The sequence below is a fragment of the Apium graveolens genome, chromosome 8 (assembly GCF_009905375.1).
Source record: "Apium graveolens cultivar Ventura chromosome 8, ASM990537v1, whole genome shotgun sequence".
Taxonomy (NCBI): domain Eukaryota; kingdom Viridiplantae; phylum Streptophyta; class Magnoliopsida; order Apiales; family Apiaceae; genus Apium; species Apium graveolens.
This window is the reverse complement of record NC_133654.1, coordinates 120143993-120160895: the sequence shown is the minus strand read 5'-3', so window position 1 is coordinate 120160895 and position 16903 is coordinate 120143993. Positions and strand designations below refer to the sequence as shown.

At 35.4% G+C, this 16903-nt stretch overlaps 2 protein-coding genes and 1 non-coding gene across 4 annotated transcripts; all 3 read right to left on the bottom strand.

Moving 5' to 3' along the window:
* Positions 1-386: 386 nt before the first annotated feature.
* Positions 387-1833, bottom strand: LOC141679940 (glucan endo-1,3-beta-glucosidase-like). The gene is made up of 2 exons (XM_074486298.1): positions 1698-1833; positions 387-1336 (listed from the first exon to the last, which is right to left on the bottom strand). Exons 1-2 carry the CDS (start codon positions 1771-1773, stop codon positions 387-389), a joined length of 1026 nt encoding a protein of 341 aa, XP_074342399.1. The 5' UTR covers positions 1774-1833.
* A 2225-nt stretch (positions 1834-4058) lies between these two features.
* Positions 4059-7336, bottom strand: LOC141677826 (uncharacterized). Of its 2 annotated transcripts, XM_074483901.1 has the most exons (3): positions 7152-7336; positions 6319-6887; positions 4059-4730 (listed from the first exon to the last, which is right to left on the bottom strand). In XM_074483901.1, exons 2-3 carry the CDS (start codon positions 6663-6665, stop codon positions 4265-4267), a joined length of 813 nt encoding a protein of 270 aa, XP_074340002.1. In that variant the 5' UTR covers positions 6666-6887; positions 7152-7336; the 3' UTR covers positions 4059-4264. The 2 variants fall into 2 exon arrangements, with proteins under 2 accessions (XP_074340002.1, XP_074340003.1); XM_074483902.1 differs by lacking the exon at positions 7152-7336 and having other exon boundaries at positions 6319-7145.
* Positions 7337-13954: 6618 nt separating this feature from the next.
* On the bottom strand, positions 13955-14061 carry LOC141681326 (small nucleolar RNA R71). The gene has a single exon (XR_012558767.1). It is a non-coding gene; the product is annotated as a small nucleolar RNA R71 (small nucleolar RNA).
* Between the last annotated feature and the right edge of the window lie 2842 nt (positions 14062-16903).

Genomic DNA, 16903 nt, shown 5'->3' with positions numbered 1-16903 from the left:
GAAAAAGTCAAATAATTCACTAAAAATCTGGTGATATTAAAAAAAATAAGGTATTGAAAAACCTCAAACTAGATTTTCTTACTATTTTTTTACATATTTTGAAATGGAGTCAAGTTAGATGATACTTTAAAAAATTCTTGTGAGATAACCAAAATTGTATGTTGAGTTGTACATCAAATCCGAAAAACTCTGTGGCAAAGTTAAAATCTAACAACAATTTTAAAAGTCCCCCGATAATTGAAAAAGTCTAAGTAGGCTACATATCGTGATATCATAAGCAACAAATTTAAAAGTTTGTAAAAGATGAAAAGAAACAAAAGACCATAAGCAATAATTCATTCCCATAATTATATTTTGCAAATTAAATTCTGAATATACACTCGAATTTAACAGGAAAATAAGGGATAAACAGTGTCCATATTGGGATAGAACAATCCAAAGTTCTGCTCCACACCTTGAGGCTTTTGATCTTCATTAAACATTGCAAAAATAAAAGTATACATAATCTTCCCGGGTCTCCTTGGAGTCCCATTGTTGGTGACATGGTTGACAAGATTAGTATTGTAAGTTTGTGCATTGTCCTTGCTAGCATAAGGATCATTCCCTGCAGTTGGCCAGCCTGTCTCTGATATAGCAACTGATATATTACCTGCATTTACCTTCTCTATTGCCGCATGAAAGGCATCAACACTAGCGTCGAAAAGATTGTAATACTGAAACTGCCCATCCACCACAACAGGGGTTTTGGATTGAAATGTTGCATATTCAAGTGAAATACTAACAGGGTCCGCAGCATAAGAAAAGTAGGGATACACATTCACCATAAGTGGTATACCATTTCCATACAAAAATGAAATAATATCACCCATTATTGGTAAACTATCGGCTGAAAATGCTCCTGCTGAGGGAGGATAAGAAGTTTGTAGAACATTGCCAGGGACGACAGTTGTTACCATAATCTTGGATAAACCAAGGGAATTAAGAGCATTGTGCATATTGTTGATGGCCGCTGGAACGTACTGAGCTAATGGTCCAGGGATAACTTCATTCCCCATGGTTATGTATTTAAATGTAACGTCGTCTTTATATGGAACCACATTGGTATTAAGCCAATCAATACAAGCCTGGGGATCGTTGAAATTCGACAGGCCTGGGATGTCATTGTTCACCACTCCTAGGCAAACCGAAAGGCCTGAATTGCGCAGGGCTTCAAGTATGTCCTGGTTTGGTTCAAAAAGTCTCATTTGCTGGATCTTACATCTTCCGTAAAGATTTTTTACATCTTGGGGATATGGGAGATTGTCTCCTAGCGTTCCGAAATTCACACCAATTGAGGCTGCAACACAAAAAATATAACAATATATTTGTCATTTTGTCCTACAAAAAACATTGATAAGATATAATACATGAGGAACCCTCAAAAATATGGAAACAACAAATTCTCCGGGACAAAAAGAATACACAAAATGATACTAAAAGAAAGTAGAAATTAAACATCTATTTGTTCCTGTTAAAAAGCTCTTATTTCTCATAGAAAAAGAAAACTCTTACTTGGGCTAAGAAAAGAAAAGGTGGTGTGTTAACCATGCCTCTTACAAATGACATTTTAATATATTTATTTTCACTTGTGAGTATGAAAAATGTTAATACAAAAATAAGCAATGGTGTTTTCTCTGTCTTAAATCAAGTACTCCTACCAGATGGAGTAATTTGTGATGTGACCAGATTGAGAAGAAGCCCACTAAATATCAGAACAAAAAAATTCATCTTCATTTCCAATTTACAAGTAAGATTCACAGACAAAAAATAGTAATACTATAGTAATAGTAGGTGTTTCTAAGACTGTTGATGTTGATGATGTTCATGGGATTGGTGTTGCATTATTTATATACACTTACACAGATGCCTTCCTCGGGGATATCGAAAGAACATTCCAACATTTAAAGATTTTATTTATATATATTATATTGTTGTTATTAATTTTCTCCTATCCACAATTAGGTGGAAAATAGGATTATGGTTGAATATGTTATAGTTATCTATTGTGCAGTTCATAGTTATGTAACTTACTTCTGAATCATAAATAAAATTTGTCGTTTTACTTTTTATTCTAAATTCTACAGCTGTTAAAATATAGATAAAAAAAGATAAAAAAATATTAAAAACTATCATTTATCATAAAATTCATAACTTAGACTTTTGATCCTCTAGCTTTTTCTTTTATTTAATTTCAAACTATAAGCTAATAAGTAGTGTTTATCCCATAAGCTAATATTATATGCTCATTTCATACCTTCTTATTTAATTGATTTGTTCAAAAAATGCACAAAAGAAATTGTATTAATACCAATGCTAAGAAACAAGAATCAAGATGTGGGTGTGATTGTGATTGTTTCAAAAAAAAAAAGATGTGGGTGTGTCCATCTGTCCTACTGCATGAACTCCTATGGTTGGTCATATGGTGAGTAGATCTCACCATATGTTTAATTTATATTTTTATATATATATTTTTCTACCAATGTTTAATTTAATGTTTTTTCATTATAAAATATTTAATTTTTAAAATTTTTAATAAAAATTGAATTATAATTGAAAACTAAAATTTATTTATTAAAATTCAATATAATATTTGATGACAAATATTTTAAAATTGAATTATAATTGAAAACTAAAAATTAAATTAATAATTTTTATAGTTAAAATATAATTTATATTTTTACCATAAATATGAATTTTACACATTCATTGTGACTCGTGAGTGATGCTCACAAATCATAGATATTATAGTGTATTTTAGTAAGAACCCCTCCAACAAATCACGCCTGTGTTGCTTTAACTAAAATTTTAAAGTTATTATTAGTGTAGAGTTACAAATTGTCTAGTTGTTTATTATATTAAAAATTGATTTAAATTTTAAAAAGTAATTTGAAATTTGTAGGAGGTAGTTTTTTGTTATACATATGTTAATTTTGTAAGATTTAACTAAAATTTTAAAGTTATTATTAGTGTAGAGTTACAAATTGTCTAGTTGTTTAATATATTAAAAAATGATTTAAATTTTAAAAAGTAATTTGAAATTTGTAGGAGGTAGTTTTTTGTGCTACATATGTTAATTTTATAATTTTATTTGAAGAAATTAATATCATCATCATGTATTCACCTTGAAAATATATTTTTAACTTTTCACATTTCTTTAGTTATAAATTACCTAAAACTATAATTTATTCAAACAAAAAATAAGCTAAAATATTTTGAATATTTTAAAGTCACTAATCACATCTTTGTTAATTTAGCCAAGCAGGCTTTAAAAAGTTTGTGTCATCGAATTGTAGCCATTTATCGGAGGAGAAAGGTGCCATCAGTTGTACACGCTCACTGGGCCTGTTGGAGCAGTGGAAAAACTCCTTAGCATGGACTTGGGTTTGGCCAGTGGCCACACTGGACACCTACTAGTCAAAAGGTTAAGTAGAAATTTGAAAATATTTAGTGATAGAAGAAGACCCGGTTGATTTCGGCCTTCCTCCCAGCACCAGCGTTTATTCATGTAATGCCAGTATGGAGGCGCCCACTTGTGATGCCAGGAGAAGCAGTGCATGAAGATGTGGCATTGACAGGCCAAATGGTGATTCCAGCAGTGCAGGAAGCTGCTGCAGTTGACCACTAGAAATCAAATTTATGGAACCGCTTTTCTAACTTTCAGGCCAAAAACACTTTTCCAAAAAACAGCTTTTAAATTTTACCAAACAGTTTTTTAACTGTTTTTCAGCGAAAAACTACTGTTGCTGTTTGCAAACACCCATAACTTATAATAAAACATAATGAACTCATAAGTATTCAGCATTGCAAAAGGTCCCTCTCCATTACTAATGTGCTATTCGAACAATACCAATACAAAGAAAACAATTAATCAAACAATGATGTTATCAAATTATCATTGCTCCAAGAGGCTCTTCTCATTTCTCAAAGAGCACATTTTTTACATAGCAAAAAAGGCAGGAAAAAAAAAGGACAACAGATCAACTCCCCCACTCATTTCACAAAAAAAAAAGTTTAAGGAATTGTAAAAACAAAGTACTAAAATTAGCTTTTAGGAAGATCATTGGCATAGCCAAACTAGAACTTGTGTTGCCAAACATAAGAATGAAGACAAAAGAAAAATAATTAGTACATTCTATATTCTCTTTGTTTAAACAGAAAGAGATTTTCATATGTAATCCTTCACCGGAAGAAGCACCAAAGAATAAGAAAATCATACAGGATTATCCTAGCCATGTGAACTCCTAATTTCAGCTTGCCCATATCTCTTAGCTGCAAAACCATAAGATCCCACAACCCCAACCATGAGACCCAATACTATGGAAAATAACTGAAAGTTAGCAAGCAACTGCCCTCTAATATCATGATCAGGAGAAATACACGAGATCTCGTTTTCTTTGAGTTGGCAACCATTTGGCATGGACGGTCCGTACAATGTGAAAGCGGACTGATAGAACCAAAGGCCTTGCAGTGCTAATGCAATGCCATTAGACAAATCAGCGGCAAAGCTAGTTGGCATGAGTGCTCCTGCGACACTAGATAATATGCAGAATGCTACAAGAAGGACGAGGAGGAGATGGTAGTGACCCTCAAGGCCTTTATGGGTAGTCGAGTGAAAGTAGAATAACAGGTACTCTGCACAGAATGCTGTGGAGGCGATGAAACATAAAGCTCCTTCTGGCAATGGAAGAAAGCTGATAAAACAAGGACAAAGTGTAAGCAGTGTGCGAAAAATGCAAGCACTATTCAGGATAAAACTTTTCAACAATTTGTGTTGGTATTATCATCATTATTACTATAGTTTAATCCAATATCATATCGTAGTATTACATCTCAGCAGTATAATGCACATAAAAGACCTCTGACCTGTCTGCACACTACATGTTCAAACTTCTCTATGCAGTTTTCATTTTAAAATGTTGCAGACTATATATACAACAAAAAGGATAAATTTCTCCAGTACTACAACAGAAAAGGTAAATAATAATCAAATAGATGTCAGGAGCATAAATACAACCTACATGTTGGGCAGAGCAGCTTCTAAACTACAGCTTTTTGGTGGCCGCTAATACTTTCCATCGCTTATTAAAGCTTTCCTAAGGTAGATCATGGGTTCTATTAAATGGATTTTATTATATCATTACTATGAAGATTGCAGTCATCCACTTTTAACTAATTGAGTAGTCATATAATAAGCATTCAAAACTTTGAATAGTAAAGATCAATATCTCACATGTGCAAATTTCAATACTAACACATGCTGCCTTCATTTTACAAAAGTAAGGTATACATATATGTTAGACAGTAATAAATTTTCAAGAGTACTTTGTTGTCTTAGCACTTTGTTGATTTAGTGATGGTTAATCCATGCACTGTTATGTGACTCGTGGTCTGTTGGACAAAACTCTTGTCATTAGTGTTCTTTGACCCAAAAAAATAATAAGGAACAACCAGAACTAGAAAAAGAGTTGCATGCAGTAAAACAATTTACAACAAGCCATTAAACACTCTAAAAAAACATTGGCACTGAGGAATTTCAATTAAATATATGTTAATAAAAACTGCATAAAACATTGGAAGACTCAAACTTTCTTTTGGCCCTGTAAGCCATGTCATTTCCTCTTGGACAATACAAGATTCCACCAGAATCAATTGCCGTCCAAATAAACCTATTACTTTAGAATTATGTGACTATGTCAAATATTCATAAAGATCAATCAACCTTCACAGGAAACACTGAACTGCCATTATAAAAGCTTATGGTTGTGCTTGGCAAAACTGATACGGGGTTTCAGACAAACAAATTTATCCAGAAAAATATAAAAGAATGGATACCGTGAGCATCTCATGCCATCAACCTACTGTAAAGTACTAACACAAACATCAAAACAGGGTTTCTCTTATCTTCTAATTAGGCAAGATGGAGATGTTTGAATATTAAGATATTTATTTTAATGCATTTCTAGTCACTGTCTAATATCATTTTGAATCAATTACAAATATCTATGCAAGTGAATCGATGTGCAAGAAGGTCTGTTTCACATTTGTCCACTTAGATGATCAGCAGAAGATCATCAAGGATATAATTACATTTGGAGAAAAGGAAGAGAGATCACCATTCAGATCGTAAAGCTTAAAAACTGATACTATGTATCCAACCTGATTTCACATATACCTTTTCAAAACCAAACAATTAATCAAGTAAGCTGGATACCATTTATTTTGCACAAATAAAAGTGGAAGAGAGAATTTGAATATTCAACACTGTAGATAAAGACTGACCTGGTCTGCTCCGACAGCAGAATAACAACACTGTAGATAAAGAACATCAGAAGCATCCCACCGTGCTCAAAATCGTTCATATGATGCGGGTTCAAGATTCCATTGGTAAAGAACTTGAGGTGAGTCGAATACAAAAGCTCTATACACATATCAGCAAAAGCACCAATAGCAATAAGATATAACTCCAAGTACCTAAGCCTACCACCTAAACCAGAAACCGGATGCCATACCCTAACTCGAAACGTTCCTGGATTCGATACATACCTAACAATAGAACTCCATATGTGCCACAAACCAACACACAAAAACAGTGTTCCTGGTAAAGCATGGCCAGGAAAAGACCCCATCTTTTTCCAACAAACTACCCAATCAAGAAAATGACTTAAATCACTAAATAACTAAATTTCAAAGACACCCTAAATCACCAATAATCAAGATTCAAACTAAATGAACTAAGTCAAAAAAAGGGGACTTTTTGTAAAGCCAAAAAATGTCACAAATAAATATTTAGCTCATATGTAAAATTCAACTAAAAAGGTGCTGCTTCTTGGAAACAAGAGCCCAAAATCCTGTACAAATTAGAACATTCAAAGTTAACAAAAAATAAAAAGAAGTTTAATTTTCTGATTGAATTAGTCAAGATATGAGGTGATAATACCAAGAAAGAACAAAACATAGACTATTAATAAAAATATCTTGTAAAAATTAAAGTGATCTAACATGGTTCAATCAGACTAATAGTTACACATACTGACATACATAAGTGTGTGTTTGTGTAGTGTGTAATACATGTGAGAGTTCAATGAATAGAGGAAGACATGATGAGTACTTACAAGTGTTTGTTTATGTATGGAAGAGTGATTAAGGATATTTGTAGGAGAACAGGTAGCTGTAATAATTGGAGTATAATTGACGATCTAAACGCCACTCAAAAAATACAAAAGAGAGTGGACTTTGGAAGTAGGGGGAGAGTAATCGATGATGGTGTCAGGGGGTGTAAAAGTTGGACCGGGAAAGGGAAAACAACTTGAGCCATCCTGTCTAACAATAAAAATATTACCCCATGTCTCTCGTCAAATTCTATAGTATATTACTTTTTGACACGCTTTTTAAAATATAATTCCACAATTTTTTTAAATTTTTTGTTTTCTCAATAAAAATTTATGTTTAAACTTGTATTCAAAAAAATTAAAAATAATTATAAAATTATATTTTATAAAAATCTCGAAATACATGCAAATAATAAACGTAAAGAATAGTATTACTAATTATAGTTATAAACCCTTGATTAGCCGAATACGGGCTTACCGCCCGTGTGATGCACGGGTCTTAGTTAATATTTATATATTTTTATTTCTATTTTGTATAATTTTATTAAAATTTTATATAAATAATTAAATACTAAATAATAATTACATAAATATACTTTCATTGTGTGTAATTTCAAGTTAAGTTCAAATAGTGTAAATATTATATCATTGATGATGTGATCTTATTCATAAATAATAATGTAAATATTTGTTGGTGGTGTGATTCGAACCAGAAAACTTATATACATCTTTATAAATAATAATATATATGTTTGTTGTAAACGAGATTCGAACTTGAGAACTTATATGTATCTTTATAATAATAATATAAATATTTGTTAGGATTTTATTGTGTACTTGATGATAACTTAAACAAAACACCAAGTAGATTTTAGTTAAGTGATTATGTAGTTTTCAACGGATGATCATTTCAACATCCGTTGAAAGAGTAGGTTATGTAACAAAAAGATTAGTAGCACATTTCTGCATACTTAAATAACTTAGTGAACTAAATGTTGTAGATTGTTCAAGTCATGTTGACTACTAGATTGATATGCAAGATAGGATGATTAATTGTAAATATTAGATGCCTTGTAATCTTGTGTAAATGAAATAAAGTTAACTGCCAAGAAGACAGTCTCAACGGATGATTCACAAAGTCTCAACGGATGATCAACATAAGTCTCGACGGATGATCAAACAGGGTTTCAACGGATGATCAAACAGAGTTCCAACGGATGATTAAATAGAGTTCCAACGGATGATCAAATTCAAAAGAGCAGTTGATAGTGACTTGACATTCACATGAATTGATTGTATGCAAATAGAATGTGGCAGCCTAATTCAGGTTTTAGAGAATAAAGAAGCATTTTCATTTCCATGCTAAACTGAAGATATTCAAAGATGCTGGAAAGAGAAGTGTAGCAGCATGAAGTTAGACTAGAAATAGTTTTTCTTATTATCTTGTCTTTTTATCATGTAACGTGGTGATATATAAACCAAGGATAGCAAGTTGAATAGTATCCAAGTTAGGAAGCAATTTTCCTGAGAAATAGATTAGGCATAATTTGTAAAGATTTTCTCTGGATTTTGTAGATTCAACTTGTAAGCAGCTGTGTACAATTCTGTAACACGGAGTTCTCTACTAAATATATATCTCTGGTGGAAAAGTTCAATCCACCAGAAAGTTTTTAAGTACTTGTATTCAAATACTTTGTGTCTTGATTTCTACACTTCTTTTATTCTGCACCATTGCTAAATCAAACACAGTTATATATTAATTTATTGAAGAACTGTTCTTAAAATTGAAAAGTAGCCAGAATTACATTCAACCCCCCTTCTGTAATTCTTGTTTAGATTGTTTGGGAATAACAATTGCTATCAGAGCAAGCTCTTGAAGTACACAGAGTTTAAAGATCATAACAACTAACAAGATGAGCAGAAAAGATGCTGGAGTAAAAATTCAAATTCTGGACAAAGACAATTATCACCATTGGAAGGTGAAGATGCATCTGCATCTCCTATCTCAAGATAAAGCTTATGTGGACTGCATTGAGAAAGGTCCACATGTCCCTATGAGAGCTGCTACAGGAAATGAAACATATGTCCCAAAACCTAGAGCAGAATGGTCTGACCCTGATATTGAACAAGTTCATAAGGATAAAAGGCCTTGAACATTTTGTTTAATAGTGTTGATGGTGACATGTTTGACAATATCATAAACTGCAAAACTGCTAAGGATGTCTGGGACACAATTCAGGTTATATGTAATAGAACTGAGCAGGTAAGGGAGAACAAAATGCAACTCTTGATTCAACAATATGATCATTTTCACAGTGAAGAAAGTGAGTCACTCACTGACATTTTCAGTAGGTTTCAAAAACTACTGAATGCTCTAAAACTACATGAAAGGGTCTATCAAACAAAAGACTCAAACCTCAAATTGCTTAAATCTCTGCCAAAGGAATGGAAGCCCATTACAGTCTCATTGAGAAATTCTCAAGATTACAAGGAGTTCACCTTGGATAGATTTTATGAGATTCTAAAGACCTATGAGCTTGAAATAGAGCAAGATGAGAAGCTGGAGAAAGGAAGAAAGAAGGGAGGATCCATTGCATTGGTTGCTGAGCAAGAGAAGGAGAAGGAGATAAAGGTTGAAACTGTTGAATCTGCACCAAGCCATAGAGTTTGTGAAGGCAAGGGAAATGGGCTAGTAGCTGAACATGAAGACAATCTTAGTCAAGATGACATGGATGACATAGATGAACATCTTGTTTTTCTATCTAGGAGATTTTCCAAGCTCAAATTCAAGAAGAATTTTAGAGCAGCCAAGCCTAACAGAAACATGGTTGATAAGTCTAAATTCAAATGTTTCAAGTGTGGGTTGACAGGTCATTTTTCCAGTGAATGCAGAAAGTCTGATCCTGATAAAAAGAAGTTTGAATATGTTGATTACAAACAGAAATACCTTGGGTTGCTCAAACAAAAGGAAAGGGCTTTCATCACACAAGAAAATGACTGGGCTGCAGATGAATTAGATGAGGATGAAGATACAAGCTATGTCAATCTAGCACTTATGGCCAAATTAGATGAAACAGAGGCCAGTTCATCAAGAAATCACGTAATCACCACTAACCTAGCACATTTATCTAAAGATGAGTGTAATGATGCCATAAATGACATGTCTACTGAATTATATCACATGCGTGTTACACTCAAGTCTTTCACTAAATAAATTTGTATATCCTTATTCTATATTCTCTCAAACTCCCATTTTGTAGCTGCTGCTCAACTTCTTATTTACGTAGGAACTAAACTTAAAGAGAACAATCTATTTTTAAGAGAAAGAAATACTATATTAGAAACTCAATTTGTTGAGTTTGAAAAACTAAAGATAGAGTGCAAGATTGCTAAAGATGAACTAACTGAATCCTTAAAGAAAGATGATATTTTAAGAAAGCAGCTTGAACAAGAACATGAAGTAATTAAGGCATGGAAATCATATAGATATGTTCATGCTCAAATTACTAAAGTTCAAGGTATAGAATCCTTCTGTGATGCAGCCTGGAAAAAGAGCAAGGAGAAGCTTAATTCCAATTTGGTTGAAGGACTTTCAACGGATGTGGATTCGACGGATGATGAACATTGTCCGTCGAATAATCAAAAAAATTATCCGTTGAAAGATAATGAGCCACATCCATTGAGTGAAAGTAAACCAGTCAACAAAGCTAAGCTAGCTAAATTAAATAAAAAATATGGATCAGTTTCTAAGAATTTTGTTCCAGGAGAAACAAGTCAAATGAAACAGAACAAGAGAGTCAATGTAGGGCATCTGTCTATTAAGCAATTAAATGACAGATTGGAAAAAATTGAAGTGAAAGCAGAGTCTAAAAGGAAAAATAATAGAAATGGAAAAGTGGGAATTAAAAAACATAACAACTACACACCTGATAAATATGCACCAAAAAAGTCTGTGTTAAGTGTGGTAGTGTTAATTATTTGTCTGTTAATTGCAAACTTGTTATGCCTGCTCCAATGTCTGCACCTCCTTCATTTTCCAGTGTGCCTACAATGCCTGTGAATGTTATGCCTGCACATAATTTGAATGCATAATTTGCTAATATGCCATTTGCACAAAATCCTTACTATGCTGCATTTAGTATGCCATAAATACCATTTAGCTTGCCATACTGGAATAACATGTTTGCACAGAATATGCCTTTCCATGTTAATCAGCCTGTGCATGATAATTCTGCAATGATGAATGGTTTTAAGGGTTCTATTCAATTGGCTAAGGATGAATCTCAAATGCCTAAGTCAAATGAAGACAAGCCTCAGAAACCTAAAAAAAAGGCTAACAAAACAGGACCCAAGGAAACTTGGGTACCAAAATCAACTTGATTTGATTTTGTTGTGTGCAGGAAAATAGAAAGAATCTTTGGTATTTGGAAAGTGGGTGCTCAAGGCACATGACTGGAGATTCTACCCTGCTCACTGAGTTCAAGGAGAGAGTTGTCCCACGTATCACTTTTGGAGATGACAGCAAGGGTTATACTGTGGGATATGGCTTGATTTTAAAAGACAATGTGAGGAAGTTGCCCTGGTAGATGGACTCAAGCACAATTTGTTGAGTATCATCCAACTTTGTGATAAGGGCAACTCAATAACTTTCAACTCTGAAGCTTATGTTGTGACCAACAAGAGAAGCAACAAAGTGGTTCTTGATAAGTGGCATTTTATCTCACTTAGAACGTCTTATAATAGCTTAAATTGGTGTCTTGAAATCAAGTACTTTGTGAATTTGATGTGTTTTTCTAGTGTTTGTGCATTTCAGGGTATTAGTTGCATTTCGGGGGAGAATTCATCAATAATAAGCCTTGGCATGTGTTCAGCATTGTAAGTGGGAAGATAGGAGCAGATTACAGCGAAGAAACGGAGCAGAACAGACCATTTTTCCAGAAGGGGTCTGAGCGCCCGCTCAGCTATGCTGAGCGGCCGCGCAAGAAGCTGAGCGCCCGCTCAGCTATGCTGAGCGGCCGCGCAGGGTCGTGAATTCAGAATAATTATTTTAGACTCCTATTTCTATTTGGCTTCCAACTTCTGAGTAATCTGGGTTTTATGAGACTCCTATATAAGTAGATTTTAGAGACGTTTCACTACGGTTGAATCGTGGTGTTAATTAAGGAGCAAAGGAGATAATAAGGAAGAAGACCGTTTTAGCACACCGCAACGAAGAGGAAGCATATTTTCTGTGATTCTTTATTTCGTTGTAACGTTGGATGCTAGTTTTCTTACTTTGAACCTATTTACTCTTGTGATGTACTCTGGTTTAATATAATTAGTTTAGTTATTATTCTCTTGTGTTTATTTATCATGTTTTCATATGAACCCATGATGATGATGAGTGCTATCATGGGCTAATCGTGATCATGGGGTCGTAACGGATTTACTATGGAATTCTTTAGTTAGTTGTTTAATACCTTAGTGTGTGATGATTGTATGATATCTAGTATTGGTTGTGCTTATTCGTCTTATGTGCGTCGCGAACATTTAAGATAGGGTGTTAATCTCTTGTGAAGCGACGGTGGATCTTGAGATTTAGAACTTGCAATGCTAGCATAGGTTCATGTATGAGTATGCATGATTAGTGGGTAACTCTAACCGTTTTATTCGCCCTGTGTAATCAAAATGAATAACTTGTTCTTAAATCGTTATGTTGTCAATTTCTGTAGACATATAGGGACTCAACATAATTGATGCCTATTCAACTTCTATCTTAATTGTGGATGTTTGGTAGAATGGTATTAGTACAATGAAAGTTGGCTTTTATCAGTTTCGTGTTATTCGATTAATATCATCACTGTTGCATGCTAAGGGTAATAACAATGACTATTGAAGGAAGTAGTAATGAAGTTGTCATCTCATGAGTGTTTTAATATTGTTAATTCTAAGTGTTAATTAAGTGCTTAATTGTAGTAGTTAATAATTAGTTAATCAATTCTAAGTGTTATTGTCTTAACATTGAGAAGTAATCATACATTGGTGAGTGAGTTTAATTGAACATAATTAGTCCGAGTCTCTGTGGGAACGAACTAGAAAGTATTCTATATTACTTGCGAACGCGTATACTTGCGTGTATTATTAGCGCGTGATTTCACCCTAACAAGTTTTTGGCGCCGCTGCCGGGGACTCGGCGTATTTGTTTAGTTTATGTACTTACCATCATTGGTCATTAGGACTCAGTGATTAGGACTTGTTACTTATCGTTTCCGGTTGTGTTTCAGGTACTTTAGCGAGCGTTTATGCAAACTCGTTCTTGTACTCGCAAGAGGACTTTAGATACAGTTGAGGAGACAGACGAAGTTCTTGCTATTCCAGAGAAGATAGATTTTGAAGATTCGGATTCAGGAAGTGAGCAGAAAGAGCCAGTAATCATGGGTGATCGTATTGTTCCGGCAGATCCAACTCTTTTGGACTTTTCTCGGCCTAAAATTGATGACATTCAGTCTAGCATCATGCACCCGGCTATTGAGGCCAATAACTTTGAAATCAAGTCGGGCACTATTCAGATGGTGCAGAATTTTGTTTCATTCGGAGGTGCTGCGACTGAAGACCCCAACATGCGCATAAGGAATTTTGTCGAGATCTGCAGTACTTTTAAATACAATGGTATGACGGATGAGGCTATAAAGGTGAGGCTTTTCCCATTCTTTCTGAGGGATAAAGCTAAGGACTGGTTACATTCTGAACCAGCTAGGTCCATCACTACTTGGCAAGATCTCGTGCAAAAGTTTCTGGTGAAGTTTTATCCAATGGCGAAGACTGCGGCTATGAGGAGTGCTCTTACTCAGTTTGTGTAGCAACCTACAGAATCTATGTGTGAAGCTTGGGAGCGCTACAAGGAGATGTTGAGAAAGTGTCCACATCATGGAATGCCCGATTGGATGGTGATCACTGGTTTCCATAATGGTTTGGGGGCCCAATCTCGGCCCATGCTCGATGCAGCAGCTGGAGGCGCATTGTGGGCCAAAAGCTATACTGAGGCTTATAATCTTATTGAGACTATGGCTGTAAATGAGCATCAAAACCCAACTCAAAGGATGATACCTGGGAAGGTAGCAGGTATTCTGGAAGTCGATGCAGCCACCGCTATTACAGCACAGCTCCAAGCGCTGTCTATGAAGGTCGATTCTCTAGCCACCTATGGAGTCAATCAGATAGCTATGGTCTGTGAGCTTTGTACAGGTTCTCATGCTACGGATCAGTGTTCTCTTTTTAATGAATCTGTTCAGTATGTGAACAATTATCAGTGACAACAGCAGCCTGTGCTAGCCACTTATCATCCTAACAACAGAAATTATCCAAATTTCAGCTGGAGTAATAATCAGAATGCTATTCAGCAACCATATCAGCAAGGTATAAGTAAGCAGTTCAATCCACCTGGATTTCAGCAACCACATCATTATGCTCAAAGGCAATCATATCCTCAACAGGGAGGTGCGGCTGCACCCACTAGTGCTGATTTTGAAGAACTTAAGCTGTTGTGCAAGAGTCAGGCGGTGTCAATCAAGACCTTGGAAAATCAAATTGGTTAAATAGCCAATACAGTGCTCAATCGTCAACCTGGCATACTTCCCAGTGACACTGAAGTGCCAGGTATGAAGGAAACTAAAGAGCAAGTCAAAGCTATTACCTTAAGGTCTGGAAAAGTTGCTGATGCTGAAAAAGCAAAAGAAGGAGAAGCTGAAGTTGGAGATGCAGAAGGTAAATAAAAGGAGAAAGCGGCGGAACCAAGGAAGACTACTGTTGAACACACTCTGCCTGAGGGTAATACAGGGGAGTAACAACTCTATCCTCCACCACCTTTCCCTAAGAGATTGCAACAACAAAAGCTGGATAAGCAGTTCGGTAAGTTTCTGGAGGTGTTCAATATACCTTTCGATGAGGCTCTGGAGCAAATGCCTAGTTATGCGAGGTTTATGAAGAGTATTCTTTCAAGGAAGGTGAAACTGGATGACCTTGAGACCGTTGCTCTAACGGAAGAATGCAGTGCTATGCTGCAGCAAAAGTTACCTCCAAAGCTGAAAGATCCAGGTAGCTTCACCATTCCTTGCACCATTGGCAAGTTGTCTTTTGATAAGTGCCTTTGTGATTTGGGAGCAAGCATCAATCTGATGCCGTTGTCGATCTTTAAAAAGTTGGATCTGCCTGATCCAAAGCCCACCTACATGTCTCTACAATTGGCTAATCATTCTATTACTTACCCAAAAGGCATAGTGGAGGATGTGCTAGTCAAGGTGGGTAAGCTCTTCTTTCCTGCAGACTTTGTTATTCTGGATTTTGAGGAAGATAAGAAGATTCCCATAATCTTGGGAAGACCTTTCTTGGCTACTGGCCGTACCTTGATAGATGTGCAGAAAGTTGAACTTACTATACGGGTGCAAGATCAGGATGTGACATTCAATGTATTCAAAGCAATGAAATTCCCTACAGAAGATGAGGAGTGCTTAAAAGTGGATTTGATTGATTCTGCGGTTACTTCAGAACTCGATCATATGCTAATGTCTGATGCATTAGAGAAGGCCTTAATGGAGGATTTTGACAGTGATGATAAGGATGGCAATGAGAAACTACAATATCTTAATGCTTCTCCCTGGAGGCGAAAGCTAGACATGCCGTTTGAATCTCTTGGTGCTTCTGACCTCAAAAATGCTGAAGGAAAGCTCAAACCATCTATTGAGGAAGCACCTACCTTGGAGCTTAAGCCATTACCTGGACACTTGAGGTATGCTTTTTTAGGTGATGCATCTACTTTACCTGTATTATTGTATCTGACCTTTCTGGTAGTGAGGAGGACAAGCTCTTAAGGATATTGAGAGAATACAAATTGGCTATTGGATGGACCATAGCAGACATCAAAGGGATCAGCCCTTCATACTGTATGCATAAGATTCTGCTAGAGGAGGGTAGTAAGCCAACTGTTGAACAACAGCGCAGACTTGATCCTATCATGAAAGAGGTGGTGAAGAAAGAAATTCTGAAGTGGCTGGATGCAGGAATCATTTATCCTATTTCTGACAGTTCTTGGGTGAGCCCCGTGCAATGTGTACCTAAGAAAGGAGGTATCACTGTGGTAGCAAATGAAAAGAACGAGCTCATCCCCACTCGAAAAGTCACAGGATGGAGAGTATGCATGGATTACCGAAAGTTGAACAAGGCCACAAGGAAAGATCACTTCCCGCTTCCATTTATTGATCAGATGCTTGACAGGTTGGCCGGTCACGAGTATTATTGTCTTTTGGATGGCTACTCAGGGTATAATCAGATTTGTATTGCACCAGAGGATCAAGAAAAGACTACCTTCACTTGTCCATTTGGCACGTTTGCTTTTCGCAGAGTTTCGTTTGGGTTATGTGGCGCACCGACCACTTTTCAGAGATGTATGATGGCTATATTCTCTGACATGATTGGAAATAATGTCGAGGTGTTCATGGATGACTTCTCTGTCTTTGGACATTCGTATGATGAATTTTTGAATAATCTTCGTGCCGTACTCAAAAGGTGCGTAGAAACTAATTTGGTGCTCAATTGGGAAAAATGTCATTTTATGGTGCTTAAATTGGTGTCTTGAAATCAAGTACTTTGTGTATTTGATGCGTTTTTCTAGTGTTTGTGCATTTCAGGGTATTAGTTGCATTTCGGGGGAGAATTCATCAATAATAAGCCTTGGCATGTGTTCAGCATTGTAAGTGGGAAGATAGGAGCAGATTACAGCG

Coding starts and splice junctions, on each gene's coding strand:
- LOC141679940 (XM_074486298.1), bottom strand. CDS start 1,773: ATGAAGATGAATTTTTTTGTTCTGATATTTAGTGGGCTTCTTCTCAAT. Junction 1,337..1,697: donor ATCACAAATTACTCCATCTG/GTAGGAGTACTT, acceptor TTTGTGTTGCAG/CCTCAATTGGTGTGAATTTC.
- LOC141677826 (XM_074483901.1), bottom strand. CDS start 6,665: ATGGGGTCTTTTCCTGGCCATGCTTTACCAGGAACACTGTTTTTGTGT. Junction 4,731..6,318: donor CTGCTGTCGGAGCAGACCAG/GTCAGTCTTTAT, acceptor TTGTTTTATCAG/CTTTCTTCCATTGCCAGAAG.